This window comes from Cetorhinus maximus, chromosome 34, assembly GCF_964194155.1.
Source record: "Cetorhinus maximus chromosome 34, sCetMax3.hap1.1, whole genome shotgun sequence".
In the NCBI taxonomy this organism is placed as follows: Eukaryota; Metazoa; Chordata; class Chondrichthyes; order Lamniformes; family Cetorhinidae; genus Cetorhinus; species Cetorhinus maximus.
The window spans coordinates 10,721,924-10,741,879 of NC_135912.1; the positions used below are offsets into that span (position 1 = coordinate 10,721,924).

General features: G+C 48.8%; 1 protein-coding gene across 1 annotated transcript in view; it reads left to right on the top strand.

Moving 5' to 3' along the window:
* The first annotated feature begins 227 nt into the window (after positions 1 to 227).
* The window catches only part of LOC144671721 (voltage-gated potassium channel subunit beta-2-like), a 50,008-nt gene continuing 30,279 nt past the window's right edge, over positions 228 to 19,956 (top strand). Inside the window, exons 1-5 of the mRNA XM_078533733.1 lie at positions 228 to 505; positions 15,604 to 15,647; positions 16,820 to 16,857; positions 18,741 to 18,820; positions 19,560 to 19,604. Coding sequence (XP_078389859.1) covers positions 228 to 505; positions 15,604 to 15,647; positions 16,820 to 16,857; positions 18,741 to 18,820; positions 19,560 to 19,604 — 485 coding nt within the window. The remainder of the gene's footprint in view (positions 506 to 15,603; positions 15,648 to 16,819; positions 16,858 to 18,740; positions 18,821 to 19,559; positions 19,605 to 19,956) is intronic.

Below are 19,956 nucleotides of genomic sequence, written 5' to 3' on the forward strand. Positions count from 1 at the left end.
GTCACCTGTTAATTTGGGTTTTTGCTGATCCTGCCTGAGGAGCTCCTCAAATTTCACTGCTACTATAAGCAGGGCTTGTGTGCTGGAGCTGCCAGTGTCGCTGGCGGAGGTGAGACAGAGAGCTCTCCCTCCTGAATGTGCGGCCAGCACTGGAGATACAGGCAGTGTCGTCTCAGCTCAGCACGTGCCAGCACATGAGTGTGCGGGGGGGTGAGTGACGAGTACCCATGGTGGGCTCGAGGTCGGGCGGGGGTGGCGGGGGTGGGGCAGCTGCCGGACGGGCTAAGTTTTCGGTGGAGGAGCTTTACGGCCTCAACAACAACAAGAAGCCCAAGTGCATGGGGCCACCCATCAAGTTGGCCATGGGAAGGAACCTTGGGCAGCAGGAAGACCTCACTGAGGAGGCCAAGAAGGCCCTGGAGCATCAAAGGCTGGAGATGTTTCTCCAGGAGTGCCAGCTATCACTGGATGACACCGTCGCTGAGCAGACTGGCATGTTGTACAGGTAAGGATGGTGATGGCGAGTCAACCAGCAGTGACTCACCTTTCCTGCCCTCTTATTTACCTCCTGTCTTCAGTCGCCATTGGCGGCCGTGCCTTCAGCTAGAGCCCTACCCTCTGGAATTCCGTCCCTAAACCTCTCCATCTCCCTTTCCTCCTTTTAAGATCCTCCTCAGAAGCCCATCTCTTAGGCCAAGCTTTCGTCTGCCACCATCAACCAGCCCTCCAAATTTCCTCTCTCTAGATATCCGTTTCCTCTATGTTAAAGGCACTATATAAATGCAAATTATTGTTTTTACTATTACATAGAACTGCATTTGATTTCCAGCCCATTCGGCCCATCTGCTCCGTGCTGGTGTTTCTGCTCCACACGAGCCTCCTCCCACCCCCCCCCCTCTTCATCTCCCCCTATCAGCCTATCCTTCTATTCCTTTCTCCCTCATGTGTTTATCCAGCTTCCCGCTTAAATGTATCGATACTATTCACCTCGACCACTCCCTGTGGGAGCGAGTTCCACATTCCCCCCGCTCTCTGGGTAAAGGAGTTTCTCCTGAATTCCCCATTGGGTTTATTAGTGACTGTTTTATACTGATGGCCCCAAGTTCTGGTCCCCCCTCCAATTGGAAACATCTTCTCTACGTCTACCCCATCGAAACCCCTTCAGAATTTTAAAGACCTCGATCAGGTCACCCCTCAGCCTTCTCACATCGAGAGAAAAGAAACCCAGCCTGTTCAAACCTTCCTGATAAGTTATAACCTCTCAGTTCTGGGATTTTCCTGTAAACCTTTTTTGCACCAGCTTCAATACTTTCATATCCTTTTAGTAATATGGAAATTGGGACTGCAGTTTGTTCATCAATTAGTGCAAAAATTAAAATACAAAGATATGGAAATGATTGAGAGGAAAGGCCCCATCAAATTTCCCTGTAATTAAATGCTGTAATTTTCTCTCCCTCAGCCCCGGACCCAGAGCTCCCCATCCACCTCCAGCAGCCTATTTTGTGGCTTCAATGTGCTCCCCCTCCATTCTTCAGTCTTACCCTGCTCTCCTGTCCAACCACCTATCTTCCAGCCTCTGCTCATCCAGAACTCTGCTGCCCGTGTCCAAACCCTCACCAAATCCTGCTCCCCTATCGCCCCCTGTGCTCCCTGACCTACACCGGCTCCCGGTCAAGCAACACCTGGATCTTAATATTCTCATCCTTGTTTTCAAATCCTCCTGTGGTTTTGCACCAACCCCTTACTCCCCATCTCAGTAACCCCCTCCATCCCTCCGAGATCTCTGTGCTCCCCCGATTCCCATCATTCCACCATTGGCGGCTGGGTGTTAAGCTGCCTGGGGGCCCTGGGCTCTGGAATTCCCTCCCTAAACCTCTCCACCTCTCTCTCCCCCTTTGAGACCCTCCTTAAAACTGACCTCTTTGACCTACCTCTTAGGTCACCTGCCCCCTATCATCTCCTTATGTGTTTTGGCGTCAAATTCCATTTGATAACGCTCCTGTGAAGCGCCCTGGGATATTTTATTATGTTAAAGGCGCTATATAAATGCAAGTTTTTTCTTGTTACGATAGCCAAAAATGGGATTTAAACATGGAATCTCTGCGAGAGAGGAATTCTGTGAGATTCACCTCTCACCTCTGAAGGTGACCAATACGATACAGGGTTAGATGACCACAGTGACCCCTCACAGGTCAGGAAAAGTGAATAAAAGGCAGTCAAAATTAAGCAGAAAACTATTCAGTCATTCCCCTCACAAAACAATAAGATAATAATGAATCTTTAGCCAGGCGTAATGTTACTTGGCATCAAAAACCGAACCCCAGGCCACCTCAATGCCACATTAGGTACCAGTGTGGTGCTGAATTATAATTATGTTATCGCCATCCCCTCTCTGGGCTGAATTGTTCATCTCAGTCGGTAGTAGGGCAGGAGCAATTGGACTCGGCGCCCTCTTGGGTTGGAGGTTTGGTGCAGGGGGTTATGGGGATGGGTGAGCAGGTTGGAAAACACAGGCAGGATTCCTCAGCTTAATTAGTGTCTGTAGAACCACTTTGAGGAAGGTGAGACTCCTGTGGCGGCGGGTGCGATGCCCCCTTTTGTCGAATAGTCATGACTATTGGTCGGGGTTGCAGTCGGTGGCTGGAGCTTGTGGAAGGGTAGAGGTAATGACTACTGAGGGGAGCAGAGAAACGGGTGACAAATGCTCATTCTCCATCTGAAGACAAAGGTTAATTGTCACATTTGCAAAATATTTCCTCAGAACAAACAGATAGAAGATAGGGGACGGGGATGATCACACCGGACAGTGAGCCTGATTGGACCACACTTTAACAACCACCACCCTCACCCCTCCCCCCCTCACTATTCTCAGATCTGGTCATTCGACTATTCAACTACAGGAGGCAGCACAGAGAATAGTTATGGCCAGTGGGTGTGAGTTGCAAGGAGAGAGTGGAGAGGGCTGGCATTTTCATCCAGAGAGTTGGGTCTTGTGCTCAGGAGTTTGGGAACGGGCAAAGGTAAATTAACATGTGTGAGTGGGAGAGGTGGGCAAGGTTACTGGGGGTGAATGGAAGGTTTAGGGGAATGTCAGGTTCGGAGATTTCAGGTTTTGGGGTGTGTTGGGCTTTGGTCGTGTAGTGATATTGAGGGTGTGTGGTTTTGGGGTGTGTCAGGTTTTGCAGTGTCGGGTTTTGGGGTTGTTGTGATACTATGTGCAGATACCTTTGAGGGAGCGTATCTTAAACTATTGTCAATAAATACCGCATCAATAGGAAGTGATGTTTTAGTCCCATGTCGTGTAAGCAATCTGCAAGCAGCAGGGTACAGATTAGATGTACTATACTTAGCCTCCCAGTGAACATTATCCGTAAATAGTCTTATTTTCAAATGAAGAACCCACATTATTGCTCCAACAATCCTTGTGTATGATTGGTACATTTGTCCCAAAGTAAAGATAAATGTAATATGGTGACAGGGTAGCAGCACATTTTTTTGAAGATTTGACTGAGCAGAAAACAAACCTCAACTCCTTCACACCCAGCAGAAAAAGCGACTGGTGAGAAGGTGAAAAAACCATCAAGCCTCACCATGTGTAAGTGATTCTGAAATTCTGTAGGAATTCTCCATTCTGGGATCGCACCTTGCTCCAGGTAGCAGGCATTGGGTGCCAGAAAGATTGTTCAAATCTGGGAGAGCTTAATTAGTAAAAGTCTAACTGCTGCAAAGTTTAAGCAGGAACAGAAACTGCAGATGGTCTCACACGAGCATATGAATAAGGAACAGGAGGAGGCCACTCGGCCCTTCGAGCATGCTCTGCCATTCAATAAGATCATGGCTGATCTGACTGTAAACTCAACCCCACGTTCCCGCCTACCTCCGATAACCTATCACCCCCTTGTTTATTAAGCATCTATCTAGCTCGGCCTTAAATATACTCAAAGCCTCTGCTTCCACCGCCTTTTGAGGAAGAGAGTTCCAAAGACTCTCAACCCTCTGAGAGAAAAAATTTCTCCTCATCTCTGTCTTAAATGGGCGACCCCTTATTTTTAAACAGCGACCCCTAGTTCTAGATTCTTCCACAAGAGGAAACATCCTCTCCACATCCACCCTGTCAAGACCCCTCAGGATCTTATATGTTTCAATCAAGTCGCCTCTCACTCTTCTAAAATCCAAGCCTAACCTGTCCAGCCTTTCCTCATAAGACAATTTGCCCAGTCCTGGTATTAGTCTAGTAAACCTTCTCTGAACTGCTTCTAACATATTTACATCCTTCCTTAAATAAGGAGACCAATGCTGTACACCAGTACTCCAGATGTGGTCTCACCAATGTCCTGTACAACTGAAGCATAATCTCCCTACTTTTATATACAATTCCCCTCACAATAAATGATAACATTCTATTAGCTTTCCTAATTACCTGCTGTACCTGCACACTAACCTTTTGTGATTCATGCACTAGGACAACCAGATCCCTCTGCACCTCAGAGCTCTGCAATCTCTCACCATTTAGATAATAAGCTTTTTTATTCTTCCTGCCAAAATGAATGATTTCACATTTTCCCACATTATACTCCATTTGCTAGATCTTTTCCCACTTCCTTAGCCTATCTATATCCCCTTGTAAGTTCCTTATGTCTTCTTCACAATTTACTTTCCTATCTATCTTTGTATCATCAGCAAATTTAGCAACCATACCTTCAATCCCTTCATTTATATAAATTGTAAAAAGCTGAGGCCCCAGCATTGATCCCTGTGGCACACCACTCATTACATCCTGTCAACCAGAAAGAGACACATTTATGGCTATCCTCTGTTCCCAATTAGCTAGCCAATCTTGTATCTATGCTAATATGTTACCCATGAGCTTTTATTTTCCACAATAATCTTTGATGTGGCACCTTATAAAATGCCTTCTGGAAATCTAAGTACAGTACATCCACCAGTTTCCCCTTATCCATGGCACATGTGACTCCTTCAAAGAATTCCAATAAATTAATTAAAGAGGATTTCCCTTTCACAAAACCATGTAGACTCTGCCTGATTACCCTGAATTTTTCCAGGTGCCCTGTTGTAACGTCTTTAATAATAGCTTTGAACATTTTCCCAATGACAGATGTGAGGCTAACTGGCCTATAGTTTCCTGCTTTCTGTCTCCCTCCCTTTTTGAATATAGGAGTTATATTTGCTATTTTTCGATCTAATGGAACCTTCCCCGAATCTAGAGTATTTTGGAAAATTAAAACAAATGCATGAACTATCTCACTAGTCACTTCTTTCAAGACCCTAGGATGAAGTCTATCAAGACCCGGGGATTTGGCAGTCCGCAGCTCCAACAATTTGCTAAGTACCACTTCCCTGGTGATTGTAATTTTCCTTAGTTCCTTCCTCCCTACCATTCCCGGTTTACAGCTAATTCTTGGATGTCACTTGTATCCTCTATAGTGAAGATTGATGCAAAATACCCATTCAATTCATTTTCCATCACCTTATTTTCCATCATTAACTCCCCATGCTCACTTTCTCTAAAATCAACGCTCACTTTGTCAACCCTTCTCTTATTCAAGTATCTATAGAAACTCTTACTGTCTATCTTTATATTACTTGCTGGCTTTCTCTCATATTCTAATATTTCCTTCCTTTGTAATCTTTTTGTCATTCCTTTGCTGTTCTTTATATTCTTTCCAATCTTCTGACCTGCCACCCATCTTTGCGTAATTATATGCATTTTCTTTAAGCTTGAAACTTTCTTTATCCGTGGTTAAGTAAAAAAGTTAGTGGGTCCTCCTCTTGGTATTTTTCTTTCTCATTGGAACGTATCTATTCTGTGTTCTGAAATATCCCCTTTAAATGCCCAACTTCAAATAGGCAGGGGAATTAATTACAGCCAAAGCCAAATAATGCAAACTGGGCATGGAAGCAGAATTTATCTAGCAGCAGCTCTTAACAACTATAGGAGAAGACTGTAAAAAAAGCTTTCCTCGCTGATTGTTTTCGCTTTGGAAGTCCTACAGCCAATATCCTGTCTAAAATCACTGTTTAATGGGCGGAGCTCAGAGTTAAACCAGGAAAAATTAGAAAGAGCTCAACAGCACCACCATTTTAGCCAAGCAGTATCTTATGACCAGCTATGGCAGTGGCCACCAAAGGTACTGCAACTCAGAACTAAATAAATCCCAGAAGAGCTGGAAGAAACTTGAATAGCTGTCAAAAGCTCCAGATAGCATTAAGAATCTTGCTAAAAGCTACAAAATGAGCACATAGTTTCCAATACCTCTCAATTGGAAAGTAACAGATCGCCTATCTGAATTTAAATAATCATTTGATAGTACTGAACATGAGTATTGCTGAAAAAAGAAACATGTTGAAGCTTTTCATCTTGGACTCATCAGGTCACTTCACAAGAATATCAATATATGGGAAAAACAACAATTTATACTCTATATGAAAAGAGTGCAAGACGAAAAGCTTTGACATATCTCTTTTTTCTGCAGTATCTGAAGTTACTTTATCCCAACATTATGTTGAGCTGTGACTTCAGGATCTCCATATTTCTGAGCCAGATAAATAAGTCATTCAAATTAAAATTGCTCTAGGCAATGAAGGCCTCCACAGGCTGAATAAATCAGGTCTATCTGTTGACTATCTTAAAAAGTCCAGATAAAATATGGTCAACCCTCGGAGATCAATTACGAGTGAAGCTCAGCTTTTGAATACACTGTCTGGAATTCAAGTCCCATTGGGAGCAAAATCCAGAGACCATTGGCCAATCTATAAGTAGATGCAGAGACAAGGGGCCGTGACTGTGACTTCATGCCAGCAGGGTTAGCCAATAGGATAAGTGAGCTTGTGATGGTATTCACCCCAATGGAAGTCCAAAAAGATATCTTGGGCCAATCCAGTGGTTACACCATGGAAGCACTACTGCAAAGCGGATGCAAGTACAAAGCCATGCTATTGGGTGGACGGAATCTACAGGCTATGAGTAAATCGTCCACCATTGGCACGATAGCCAATGCAGGCAAGGCTAGTAAGCAGTACGGGCAGTATGGCCTCATACAGGCACCCAGAAATTGCCCAGTTTTTAATGCCATGTGCAAGGCATGTGGTACCAGAGGACCCTGGAATTGCCAAAGCTGAAAGCAAAGGCCAAAACAAGCGGTTTGACATTATAAGGAGCCACAACCAGAGGCCAGGCGGGTACAGCATTCTAAACAACCAAGAGCACGTACCAAATAGTGTCAAGATAAGATCCACAAAATGCCTGGTCCAATAGGGTCCAATGATGAGAATGATCGGACCATCGACACTCAAAGCGAGCCGCTGTTCACACGGTAAACATCAAAGAATGTGTTGGCACAGCGACACCAACAGAACAGTGGGGGTCTTGGGGGAGTGTGGGGGTCTTGGGGGGATTTTGTGGGGGTTTTGGGGGAGTGTCGCGTCCAGATTATAGTCCCACAGATGATGGGTCAGCATAATAAATCTATATACAAAACTGGATACTGGTGCAGGTGCAAGCGTCCTTCCGCTTGGCACAGTGAAATGGTATACGGACCCACAGAAGTGGCACACGATGACTCATCCAGCCACTGCCAAACTCGCCGTGTACAATGGCCCCGAGATTCCATCCCGTTACACTCAGATATCACGACTAAAAACTCATCCTGGCCAGCCCAGATATTTCACTTTGTATATGTCACAGGTCCAGTGGTCACAGGCCTGCCCAGTGTGCATCATTGGTCACCATCCATAGTATCACCAAGACAATGGTGAGGACCACCGTCAGAAAACCTCTGCTTATACTGGGAGGTGATCATCCTAACCTTGCAACACGGAATATCAACCAACAGGCCACACTGCGCTGTTTGGGATAGGATATGTACACCCATTCTAAATGTGCACACTTCCATGCGCTGCGGAGCCACTGCAGAATTGCTATTCAGCAGAGGAGTCTGGACAAACGTCCATGGTCATCACTTGGCGATACTCCCAGGAGTACGCGTGCCTTGATTGAAAAGCGGGGGAAGATGAAAGATGCCCCCGACCGGATATGGGTAATGAGTTACCCAACCTAAGCATCGGACAGAAGATTCCAGTACAACACCCGGCTGCTGGTGCCTGGAATCCAGCAGCCATCTCCAGCATGTGCCCAGAGCCAAGATCATACCAGGTATGAACAGCAAATGGCGTAACAGTGGAATGTAACAGATGCCAAATCAGAACATGGTCTAAGATGCAACACAAATACAGCAACCCTAACATACAGCAGCCTCCAGCACAGGTCACCATCACTAAGTCAGGACAGATCAGCAATCCACCAATACTTTTCGGAGGCTTGCGAATCTATTGCTCTGTGTTAAAGTCCATTCAGACACAATGTTACTTTGTTGTCATGTAAACAGATGTTTTACAGGGTAAAAACTTCAGTTAGAAAAAGGGGTATGTTGTGATACGATGTGCATGGACCCTTATGGGTACAAATCTTAAATTATTGTCAATCAGTCCCACATTGACTAGATGTGATGTATTAAGCCCATGTCCAGTAGGGAGTCTGGAAGCAGCAGGCTAGGGATTAGGTGTACTATGCTTAGTGAACATTATCCGTCAATAATTTTATCTTCAAATAAAGAACACATATTATTGTTTCAGAAACCCTTGAGTATGATTGGTACATTTACATTGAAGGGGAAAAATGTGCCTGGGGTGTGTAGGGTTTTGGGATCTGTTGGGTTTGGGATCGGGTTTTGGGGGAGTGTCGGGTCTGGGGGAGTGTCGGGTCTGGGGGAGTGTCGGGTCTGGGGGAGTGTCGGGTCTGGGGGAGTGTCGGGTCTGGGGGAGTGTCGGGTCTGGGGGAGTGTCGGGTCTGGGGGAGTGTCGGGTTTGGGGGAGTGTCCAATTTGCTGAGTGGTTGCATTTGGGGAGTGTTGTGTTTGAGCAACATGGGGTTTTGGGGAGAGAGAGGTTTTGGGGCAGTGTGGGGTTTTGGGGCAGTGTGGGGTTTTGGGGCAGTGTGGGGTTTTGGGGCAGTGAGGGGTTTTGGGGCAGTGTGGGGTTTTGGGGAGAGAGGGGTTTTGGGGCAGTGAGGGGTTTTGGGGAGAGAGGGGTTTTGGGGCAGTGTGGGGTTTTGGGGAGAGAGGGGTTTTGGGGCAGTGTGGGGTTTTGGGGAGATGGGGTTTTGGGGCAGTGTGGGGTTTTGGGGCAGTGTGGGGTTTTGGGGAGATGGGGTTTTGGGGCAGTGTGGGGTTTTGGGGAGAGGGGGGTTTTGGGGCAGTGTGGGGTTTTGGGGAGATGGGGTTTTGGGGCAGTGTGGGGTTTCCCCCATACATTTACCCCCTTTCCAATACGTGCTCCTCTATTCCTCCCCATGCAGTAAGTGTTAATTCAGGGTTAAAGTATTTTGGGACACTGACCTTATGAAAAGTTCAACAGAACTTTCAACCTTTCTCTGCCAAGCTGGATTTACCCCTTTTACATTTAACCAATTACAGAAGTTTGGCATATTAAAGAGATGAGAAGTGCTACGTTTGTAAAGATGTATAAAGAATAGTCACAAATCAAATGAAATTTAAAGGAATTTTGACACATTAAATTAAAAAGCAGTCCTGATTATTGATGATTCTAACTCTGTTTCCTCAGATTCAGACAGTAGGTTCAGGTTACCAGCCTGAATAGAGTCAGTCAGTGAAAGATTCTGAATATTAACTGTGTATTTTGATAATGATGTCTTTAGCCTCATCGTTCCCCAGGGGAATCTCAGAATAGAATATTATATCCAAGATCCTCACAGCCTCCACTCACCACAGTCCCACCAGATTCCCCTTGGGCTCCTCCCAGCTCAGGCTCAGCTCTTTATTCTGTCTCTTACCACCTCGAGTGGACACGATAAAAAAAAAATCAAAAATTAAAAATAAAAATTTTTTAAAAACCACCTCGAGTGTGATGATAATCAGTTCAACCCTGATGTCCGCTCTCAGCTCTGCAAAACCCTCACTCACTCACACACGCACTCACTCACTTATTCCTCACTCACGCACTCATTCACTCCATACGCACTCATTTCACACTCACTCACTCACTCATACAAACATATGAATTAGGAGCAGGAGGAGGCCACTCGGCCCCTCGAGCCTGCTCTGCCACTCAGTAAGATCATGACTGATCTGAATGTAACCTCAACCCCACATTCCTGCCTACCCCCGATAACCTTTCACCCCCTTGTTAATCAAGAATCTATCTAGCTCTGCCTTAAAAATATTCAAAGGCTCTGCTTCCAGAGAGTTCCAAAGACTTACAACCCTCCCAGAAAAAAATTCTCCTCATCTCTGTCTTAAATGAACGACCCCTTATTTTTAATCAGTGACCCCTAGTTCTAGATTCTCCCAGAAGAGGGAACATCCTCTCCACATCCACCCTGTCAAGACCCCTCAGGACCTTAAAGGCTTCAATTAAGTCGCCCCTCACTCTTTCAAACTCCAGCAGATACAAGTCTAACCTGTCCAGCCTTTCCGCCCATTCCGGGTATTAGTCTAGTAACCCTTTTCTGAACTGCTTCCAACACATTTACATCCTTCTTTAAATAAGGTGACCAATGCTGTACACAATGCTCCAGATGTGGTCTCACCAATGTCCTGTACAACTGAAGCATAACCTCCCTACTTTTGTAATCAATTCCCCTCACAATAAATGATAACATTCTATTAGCTTTCCTAATTACCTGCTATACCTGCATACTAACCTTTTGTGATTCATGCACTAGGACACCCAGATCCCTCTGAACCTCAGAGCTCTGCAATCTCTCACCATTTAGATAAGAAGCTTCTTTTTTATTCTTCTTGCCAAAATGGACAATTTCACATTTTCCACTCGCTCGCCTCACTCACATGGCTGAAGATCACTGTGTAACAGCGCTGCCAGATCAGGGGGAAGAGATTGCATTCCGGAGAGGCAAAAGTGATATGAGGAGAAACTTTTCACACAGAGTGGTTAGGGTCTGGGATGCACTGCCTGAGAGTGTGGTGGAGACAGGGTCAATCGAGTGGTTAGGGTCTGGGATGCACTGCCTGAGAGTGTGGTGGAGACAGGGTCAGTCGAGTGGTTAGGATCTGGGATGCACTGTCTGAGAGCGTGGTGGAGACAGGGTCAATCGAGTGGTTAGGATCTGGAATGCTCTGTCTGACTGTGTGGTGGAAACAGGGTCAATCATGGCTTTCCAAAGGGGATTAGACTGTTTTGAAATATGGAAGAATGTGCAGGGTTACAAGGTGAAGGTGGGGAAATGGCACTGGGTGAGCAGCTCATTTGGGGAGCTGGTGCGGACACGATGGGCCCAAAGCCTCCATCTGCTCTGTAACAAGCCTGTGATTCTGGATTCAGTGAAGGTCGGGCCAGAGAAAGTGCCGACCGACAAGTCCAGAACAGTAAAACAGACACGGGGGGACTGGGTGTCTTTACAGGCTCCAAAGTAAAACAGAGACAGGGAGACTGGGTGTCTTACAGGATCCAAAGGCAGAAAGAAGCTGCAGTGGACAGATGGTCCCAGACATCATGTCTCAAACCGTCACTGAAATCCGACCACTGACCCCTCACTGAAATCCGACCGCTGACCCCACGCTGAAATACGACCGCTGACCCCACGCTGAAATCCGACCGCTGACCCCACACTGAAATACGACCACTGACTCCTCACTGAAATCCGACCGCTGACCCCTCACTGAAATACGACCGCTGACCCCTCACTGAAATACGACCGCTGACCCCTCACTGAAATCCGACCGCTGACCCCCTCACTGAAATCCGACCGCTGACCCCCTCACTGAAATCCGACCGCTGACCCCCTCACTGAAATCCGACCGCTGACCCCCTCACTGAAATCCGACCACTGACCAGTCACTGAAATCCGACCACTGACCTTTCACGATTATCTGACCACTGACCCGTCACGATTGTTTGAGGAATGAAGATTCCCCAAGATCCTTCGCCTTAACCAGGGTCACAGACAATCTCCTACCAGTGTCCGTTTTCCAAGTCCTGTGGCGATGGAGGATCGGTGACAGGGACAGGGCTGTGAACCCAGGCGTCCCTGGTCAAGACTCTGCACTGACTGAGCAGTTTGCTTCTGCTCGCCCCGAATGGGGAAGGGGCTAGCAGCTCTCTAAATCAGCTGCCCTGCTTTCTCCTGGCTCAGGACCCACACCCTGCGGGGTCACTATCCTCCTGGTCAAAGAAAGACAACTCGAAATTTTGCAATTTAGAATGTTAGAACATTCATGGATAACCTCGAGAGTGGCAGTCCGGAAAGAGGAACGCCAATCGCATCACATGACCTACCAAGACTCCAAATTGGCGTCACTGCCCTCAGTGAGAGCCACCTTCCGGGAGAGGGACAGCTGAATGAACAAGGAGGAGGATACACCTTCAACAGGAGGGCAAAGTGACAGTGACCCGCATGCCTATGGATTTAGCCTCACCATCAGGAATAGTATCCCGACTGCACTGCCAGAAGCCCCCAGTTGTATAAATGAAAGACTGACGATGCTTCACCTACAGCTCAGCCATAACCAATATGTCACCGCCATCAGTACTCATGTCCTGACCCTTGACCCCAATGAAGATGTGATGAAGCCCTCACCACCGTCCCATAAAAAGGGGTCACCCTTCTGGGGTCTTTAATGCCAGGGTTGGCCGTGACTCTGGTGTCTGGAGTAGAACCACTGGGAGGAACAGGGTGGGAAAAGCCAATATAAATGGTGCCTCTGCCTGACACACTGTGCTCAGCGTGGCCTCAAACACACTCCTCCGTCAGAAGGACAAATACACAACCACATGGACACGTCCTAGATCAAAGCATTAACACCTCTTGGATTATGTCACTGTTCGGGTCAAAGATCTAAGTGATCGCTGTATCACTCGATCCACACGGGACACTGGCACTAGCCGGACAGACCATTGACCTGTTCAATGGTTCAGGAACATCCTCCGAGCACCGAGACATCACAAGGCCTAAACGTCCTAGAGGAAGATCAATGTCTCAGGTGTACAGCAGCCTGACTGAAGGGAGGGATTCCAACTGCAGCTCACAACCCATTCGGAAACACTTCCCACATCCGACTTAATTCCAGGACAATGGGATCAAATAAAGCCAACTGCACTAGACTCCTGTGTCCAGGCCATTGGGCTCGAGACTCAGCAGCACCGGGACTGGCTGGGTGGAAGCAGTGCAGCTGAAGGAGGAGAACAGGCTGTTTGACCGCCAGCCGACAGTCAGCCAATCAGGTGATGAAGACCCTGTACGTTCTCCAATTGGCTGTGGGCAGGCGGAGCTCCCTGAGGAAGGGCTTGTCAGGTGACCAATGGCGGGATTGAGGGGCAGGGCAGTTAAAGGCAGGAGGCCATTCAGCCCCTCGAGCCTGCTCCACTATTCAGTCAGGTCATGGCCAATCCTAACTCCACCCACCTGCCTTGAATCTGGATCACTACACACTTCTGTCTAGAAAAATAAACCTATTCTCACTGAGAAAGTGATTCATTGACACCCCCCCACAGCACCTACTGCTTTTTGTGGGACTCAGTTCCAAACCTCAATCACCACCCCCCCTCTTTAAGTGAAGAAGCCCCAGGAGGAATAAACAGTTCGGACCAGTGCTCTTATTTCCCAGTTTTACTGGTGTTCCATTTTAAGCTGCACAAGACCAGTTCGGACCAGTTTTCTTCTTCCCTGGTTTTTACTGTTTTTCCTTCTGGGGCGTTTCCAAACTCCTCTCCACATCGTCCTGGCACGAATTTGAAGATTCTGTCCCCTTATCCCGGTCTCTCCAAACTTCGAGATAACGTTTCTCCCCAGCAAAATTCCTTCAAAATCCAAAAAACTTCAATCAAATCACCCCTTAATTGTCCATAACCCGGGGAATGCAACCCCAGCTTGTGTAATCTTGCTTTAATTTAACCCTTTCAGCTCTGGTATCATTCTAGTGAACCTGCTCTGCACCCTCTCCAAGGCCAATATGTCATGTGACAAAATGTTCAGAAATACATCCAATCAGAGATGCTGCGGACCCACCATAGAGGTCAGGAGTTGTCCAGAGGAGGTCACGGGTCAACCAGCAGAATACAGACAAGCCAACTGGAGCAGAGAATGTTCCGGCTTTTTTTATTCTTTCACTGGGTGGGAGTCACTGGCTGGGCCAGCATTTATTGCCCATCCCTAGTTGCCCTTGAGAAGGTGGGGGTGAGCTGCCTTCTTGAACCGCTGCACTCCATGTGGTGTAGGTGCACCCACAGTGCTGTTAGGGAGGGAATTCCAGGATTTTGACCCAGCGACAGTGAAGGAACGGTGATATATTTCCAAGTCAGGATGGTGAGTGGCTTGGAGGGGAACTTCCAGGTGGTGGTGTCCCCATCTATCTGCTGCCCATGTCCTTCTAGATGGTAGTGGTCGTGGGTTTGGAAGGCACTGTCTAAGGAGCCTTGGTGAGTTCCTGCAGTGCATCATGTAGATGGTACACACACTGCTGCTACTGTGCGTCGGTGGTGGAGGAAGTGAATGTTTGTGGATGGGGTGACAATCAAGCGGGGCTGCTTTGTCCTGGATGGTGTTGAGCTTCTTGAGTGTTGTGGGAGCTGCACTCATCCAGGCAAGTGGAGAGTATTCCATCACACTCCTGACTTGTGCTGACACAACATATCAGTTCAACAGCCTGACAAAGGCTGAGTCGAGTCTCCCAGCTTAGAGACAGGGAGAGGCTAACTGTTTGCCAACTCTGCAGGAGGGACCAGGAGTCATTGTCCTCAGTCTCGGGGAGTCTCCTGTTGTGACCAACACTGGAGAGAAACCATAGCACATGAAACAAAGCTTTGTATGTTTGTTATTTTTGAACACTTTGCTTTGTTAGTTTTCATAAATATTGGTGATGGGGGTAAAACAACTGCTTCTCCGACAGTCAGAGGTACAAAATGTCTGCCTGCATTCTGATTGGCTGTGGCCAGGCCAGGATGGCTGTGTTAGGCAGCCAATGGCCGAAGGGCAATGAGCTGGGTGTGGTTGGAGGGCAGAGGTCATGTGCAGAAACCATCAGGAATACATGTGTCCCTCATTGGTGCCACTGATCATGAGACCAGAGTGAAGCGAGTGCTCAGCGATTCCCCGCTCATCTTTCCCACGGCTGTTCATTACAGAACAACATGGCAGGACATTGTCTCTCAAGGACCTTCATTCTGGGGTTTCGATCAGTCTGAACTGTCAAACATTCTCAGGGCAGGTACAGCACGGGGTTAGATACACAGGAAAGCTCCCTCTACACTGTCCCCATCAAACACTCCCAGGACAGGTACAGCACGGGGTTAGATACAGAGTAAAGCTCCCTCTACACTGTCCCCATCAAACACTCCCAGGACAGGTACAGCACGGGGTTAGATACAGAGTAAAGCTCCCTCTACACTGTCCCCATCAAACACTCCCAGGACAGGTGCAGCACGGGGTTAGATACAGAGTAAAGCTCCCTCTATACTGTCCCAGTAATGGTTCTTGAACCCTCCAGCTGCTGTTGATCTTCCTGTTGTGGGATTTTCCTGGATCACTCACATCAATTGTTCTATTTTTTGCAGGAATCTGGGGAAATCTGGTCTGCGAGTATCTTGTGTGGGAATAGGTGAGTAACCATGGGCAGTGTGAGGTGGGTGGGATTGAGTGTGAGTGATGGGGTATCAGGCTGTGAGAGCCAGTGATCAGACTGGGCAGAGGAGAGAATTCATTTTCACTCAACCTTTGTGCGATTGTTGGTAAACCACCTTCGGCCAGAGTGTGTAAGGAGCTGTGATTCCTTCTCCTCAGTGATCCCCATTGCTCAGGGGGCCATCCTCCTGCCTCTATCAGTCCTTCATGCCACCGCCTTCCAATGCCAAGCCCCGAGCCTAAAATCCAGGTCAGCACTCCCAGTGCCAGCGCTGAGGGAGTGCTGCACCGCCAGCTAAGCTGGGTCACCACCTGCCCTCTCAGGTGGAGGTAAAAAATCCCGCGACTGACCTTATGAGGAACAGGGCAGGGGAAGGTAGGGGAGGTCGTGGGAGGGAAGTAGGCGTAATATGCAGGGAGTGGAGGTGGGGGAGGGGAAGGGCATGGAGAGGGAATGGAGAGGAGGGGCATGGACAGCGAAAGGGGGAGAAGGGGTGAGGGAGGGTAGGAGAGGGGAAAGGAGGGGGAATGGGGGAGTAGAGGTGGGGGAGGGGGGAGAGGAGGAGAGGGACATGAAGGGGGAATGGGGAGTTGAGGCGGGGGAGGGGAGGGACATGGGGAGGGAATGGGGAGTAGAGGTGGGGGAGGGGAGGGGAGGAGAGGGTCATGGAGGGGGAATGGGGGAGTTGAGGTGGTGGAGGAGGAGGGGAGGGGCATTGGGAGGGAATGGGGAGTAGAGGTTGGGGAGGGGAATGAGGAGTAGAGGTGGGGAGGAGAGGTGGGGGAGGGGAGGGGAATGGGGAGTGGAGATCGGGGTGGGGAGAGTCATGGAGGGGGAATGGGGAGGGGAGGGGAGCGGCATGGGGGGGAATGGGGAGTGGAGGTGGGGGAAGGCATGGAGGGGAATGGGGGAGTAGAGGTGATGGAGGGGAGGGGAGGGGAGGGACATGGAGGGGAATGGGGCGTAGAGGTGGGGGAGGGTAGGGGGGAACTGTGGGACTTGGGGGAGGAGATGTGGTATGTGGGGAGGGGTTTTAGGGCGACATGGAGGCTCTGAGGGAGAGGAGGCTTCTCTCAGTGTGTGAGATAGATCACTTCCTCAGTTTCCATTGTAAGTCGGAACATTTTAACCTGTTCATTTCCTTACAGGAAGTTGGGTAACAATTGGCTCCCAGATCTCGGAGGAGGTAAGTGCTTCATACGATTCGCTGTTGGGCTAAACCAGCTCCATCCCTCTCCCAGGGGATGATAGATTACAGGCTGCTCCATTCTGCCAATCAGGACACAAGGCCACTCAGTCCATCGTGTCTGTACCAGCCCTCTCCCCAGGGCCAGATCAGTTAGTCCAACTCCTCCACCCTTTCCCTGAAATCCTTCCTCCTTCAGATAGTGATCCAAATCCCTCTTGAAAAGCTAGATTGACGCTGTCTCCACCACAATCTCAGACAGTGCATTCCAGACCCTAACCACTCGATTGACCCTGTCTCCACCACACTCTCAGACAGTGCATTCCAGATCCTAACCACTCGATTGACCCTGTCTCCACCACACTCTCAGGCAGTGCATTCCAGATCCTAACCACTCGATTGACCCTGTCTCCACCACACTCTCAGACAGTGCATTCCAGACCCTAACCACTTGATTGACCCTGTCTCCACCACACTCTCAGACAGTGCATTCCAGACCCTAACCACTTGATTGACCCTGTCTCCACCACACTCTCAGACAGTGCATTCCAGACCCTAACCACTCGATTGACCCTGTCTCCACCACACTCTCAGACAGTGCATTCCAGATCCTAACCACTCGATTGACCCTGTCTCCACCACACTCAGGCAGTGCATTCCAGATCCTAACCACTTGATTGACTCTGTCCCCACCACACTCTCAGATAGTGCATTCCAGACCCTAACCACTCTCAGACAGTGCATTCCAGACCCTAACCACTCGCTGTGTGAAAAATTTTCTCCTCATGTCTCTATTGCTTCTTTTGTCAACCACCTTATATCTGTGCCCTCTGGTTCTCGATCCTTCCACCAATGGGAACAGTTTCTCCCTATCTACTCTGCCCAGACCCCTTATGATTTTGAACACCTCTATCAAATCTCCCCTCAACCTTCTCTTCTCCAAGGAGAACAGTCCCAGCTTCTCCAATATGCCCACAGAACTGAAGTCCCTCATCCCTGGAACCATTCTCGTGAATCTTTTCCACACTCTCTCCAACGCTTTCACATCCTTCCTAAAGCGTGGAGGTCAGAACTGGACACAATGCTCCAGCTGAGGCTGAACCAGAGTTTTATACAGTTTAACATGATTTTCTTCCTTTTGTGCTCTATGCCCCTACTTCTAAATGTTAGATACTGCGTGCTTTTTGAACCATTTTCTCAACGTGCCCTGCTGTTGGGATTGCCAACTGTGAATAAATGTATTCCTGGAGGTTCCATCACATGACTTGCCCCCATGCTCCATCCCGGTGACACACAGACTTCCTACACCAATTGGAAAGCAAAAAGACTCATTGCCCAATTGGATGATGCTTAACTGTCAGCTACTCAGCCTTTATTTCTCATTTTCAATGTGTTTTTACCTGGTAAAGGGAAATGTTCTACAAAATGGCAAAAAAAATACAATCGTTTTTAATGTCCCGATGATTTTTCTTCAGGGTTGGGCACAGCAGTGTCCTGGAGATTGATCCTCAATTCCTGGAGACTCCAGGCCCACCCTGGAGGGTTGGCAACCCAACCTGCCACCTCCAGTGATTTATAGACATACCCGCCCCTATTCAGCCCATGGCTCCAGTGCCCTCTGGCCAGTCTCATTGCCCCTGCCCTCTCTCCGGACTCTCATCGACAAATATTTTCCTCATTTTTTTCTGAACGTTAAGCGGGATCCCCCCGCCCCTCGCTCCCTACAAATGCCGCTGGATGCGTTGGAATGTTGACCACATTCCAAAGCACCTCATTAGCTTCACTGGGAGGGCCCCGGGATGGTCTTCGATCTCGTTCTTCCTGCTGTGTGCGCCCGGCTGTTTTTCTTTGACGCTTCACACTGGCTCCGGCCTCCTCCGCAGGCTGCTGAGGACATCTTGACTGTTGCCTACGAGAATGGGGTCAACCTGTTCGACACGGCCGAGATCTACGCATCGGGCAAGTATGTCACGCAGATTTCTCACCGATTTTCCGTCAGGGATTTGAGCCTGCACAGGGATCATCCCTCTCCTATTATCGAGAGGTGGTGCCGGGGGTTCATAGGCTCCACAGAGTAAGATGCCAAGGCCTATAGATTGCCCCTTGTGCCTCCTCACTCCAACCCCACCCACCGCCCCTCCCAAATCCAACCACAACCCCCTCCACCCCCGCCCTTTTTAGGTGTTGCACGGCCTACTGAGGCCTCAAATGGGGGGGCGTGAGTCACTCGTGTTTCCATATTGAAGCACGTGACCAACATACAGGGGAAGGACAAACGAGGGACATGCTTTAAGCAGCTGTTAGGCTCTTTGTGTATTCAAATATGGGGCCATAACGCTTCCTAGAGGCCCTCCACCTTCAGTGAGGCAGGTTTGTCCCGAGGGAGCAGGCCCCATCGCAGGCAACACAGCCGGAAACCAACCCCAGGTATTGCCCAGAAGAGAGATGCCAAGTTACAGAAGCAAATGTGCAGGTGGGAGGGTGAAGGGGCCCAAGTCCTTATCGGGGGCACCTGTACCCGAACCCTGACCCCAATTTTCCCACTGCTCCCACACCCAGGAGCCCCAATCCCAACTCTCAGGTCTAGCCGGTGAAGGCCTGAGGTGACACCTTGAATGATAAGTTCTCGGGATGTGGGTGCCACGGGCACAGGGTTGATTTGTTTATTTTCGTTCCCACCCTCCCTCTCTCTCTCTCTCTAGGGCTGAGGTGACGCTGGGAAACATCATTAAGAAGAAAGGCTGGAGGTAAGGATGATTTAAATAGGGGCTCCCGCCATCCTGTTTGGAGTTTAATTACCAGCGGCCCCCATCACTCGGACACTTTGACTCTGGGGCCATTTGTTCTCCGGCCGAACCTTGCAGGGAAGCTGTGCACAATCCAGTGAACAATCCGGGGATTCAGAGGGGAGGGCGGGTTCTTGGGAAGGTGGGGGGGGGTTGATGGCTTGGTGGGATGGGGTGGAGTTGGGGGAGCACGGAAAATGTGGAGCATGCTCTCGCGTTGGGAAGTTTCCCCGCTTTAAGGCCCAATATTTTCCTGAGGAGAGTTGGGGGCAGCATCAAGTCAGACCCTCAGTCCCAGAAGCAGATCGTAAGC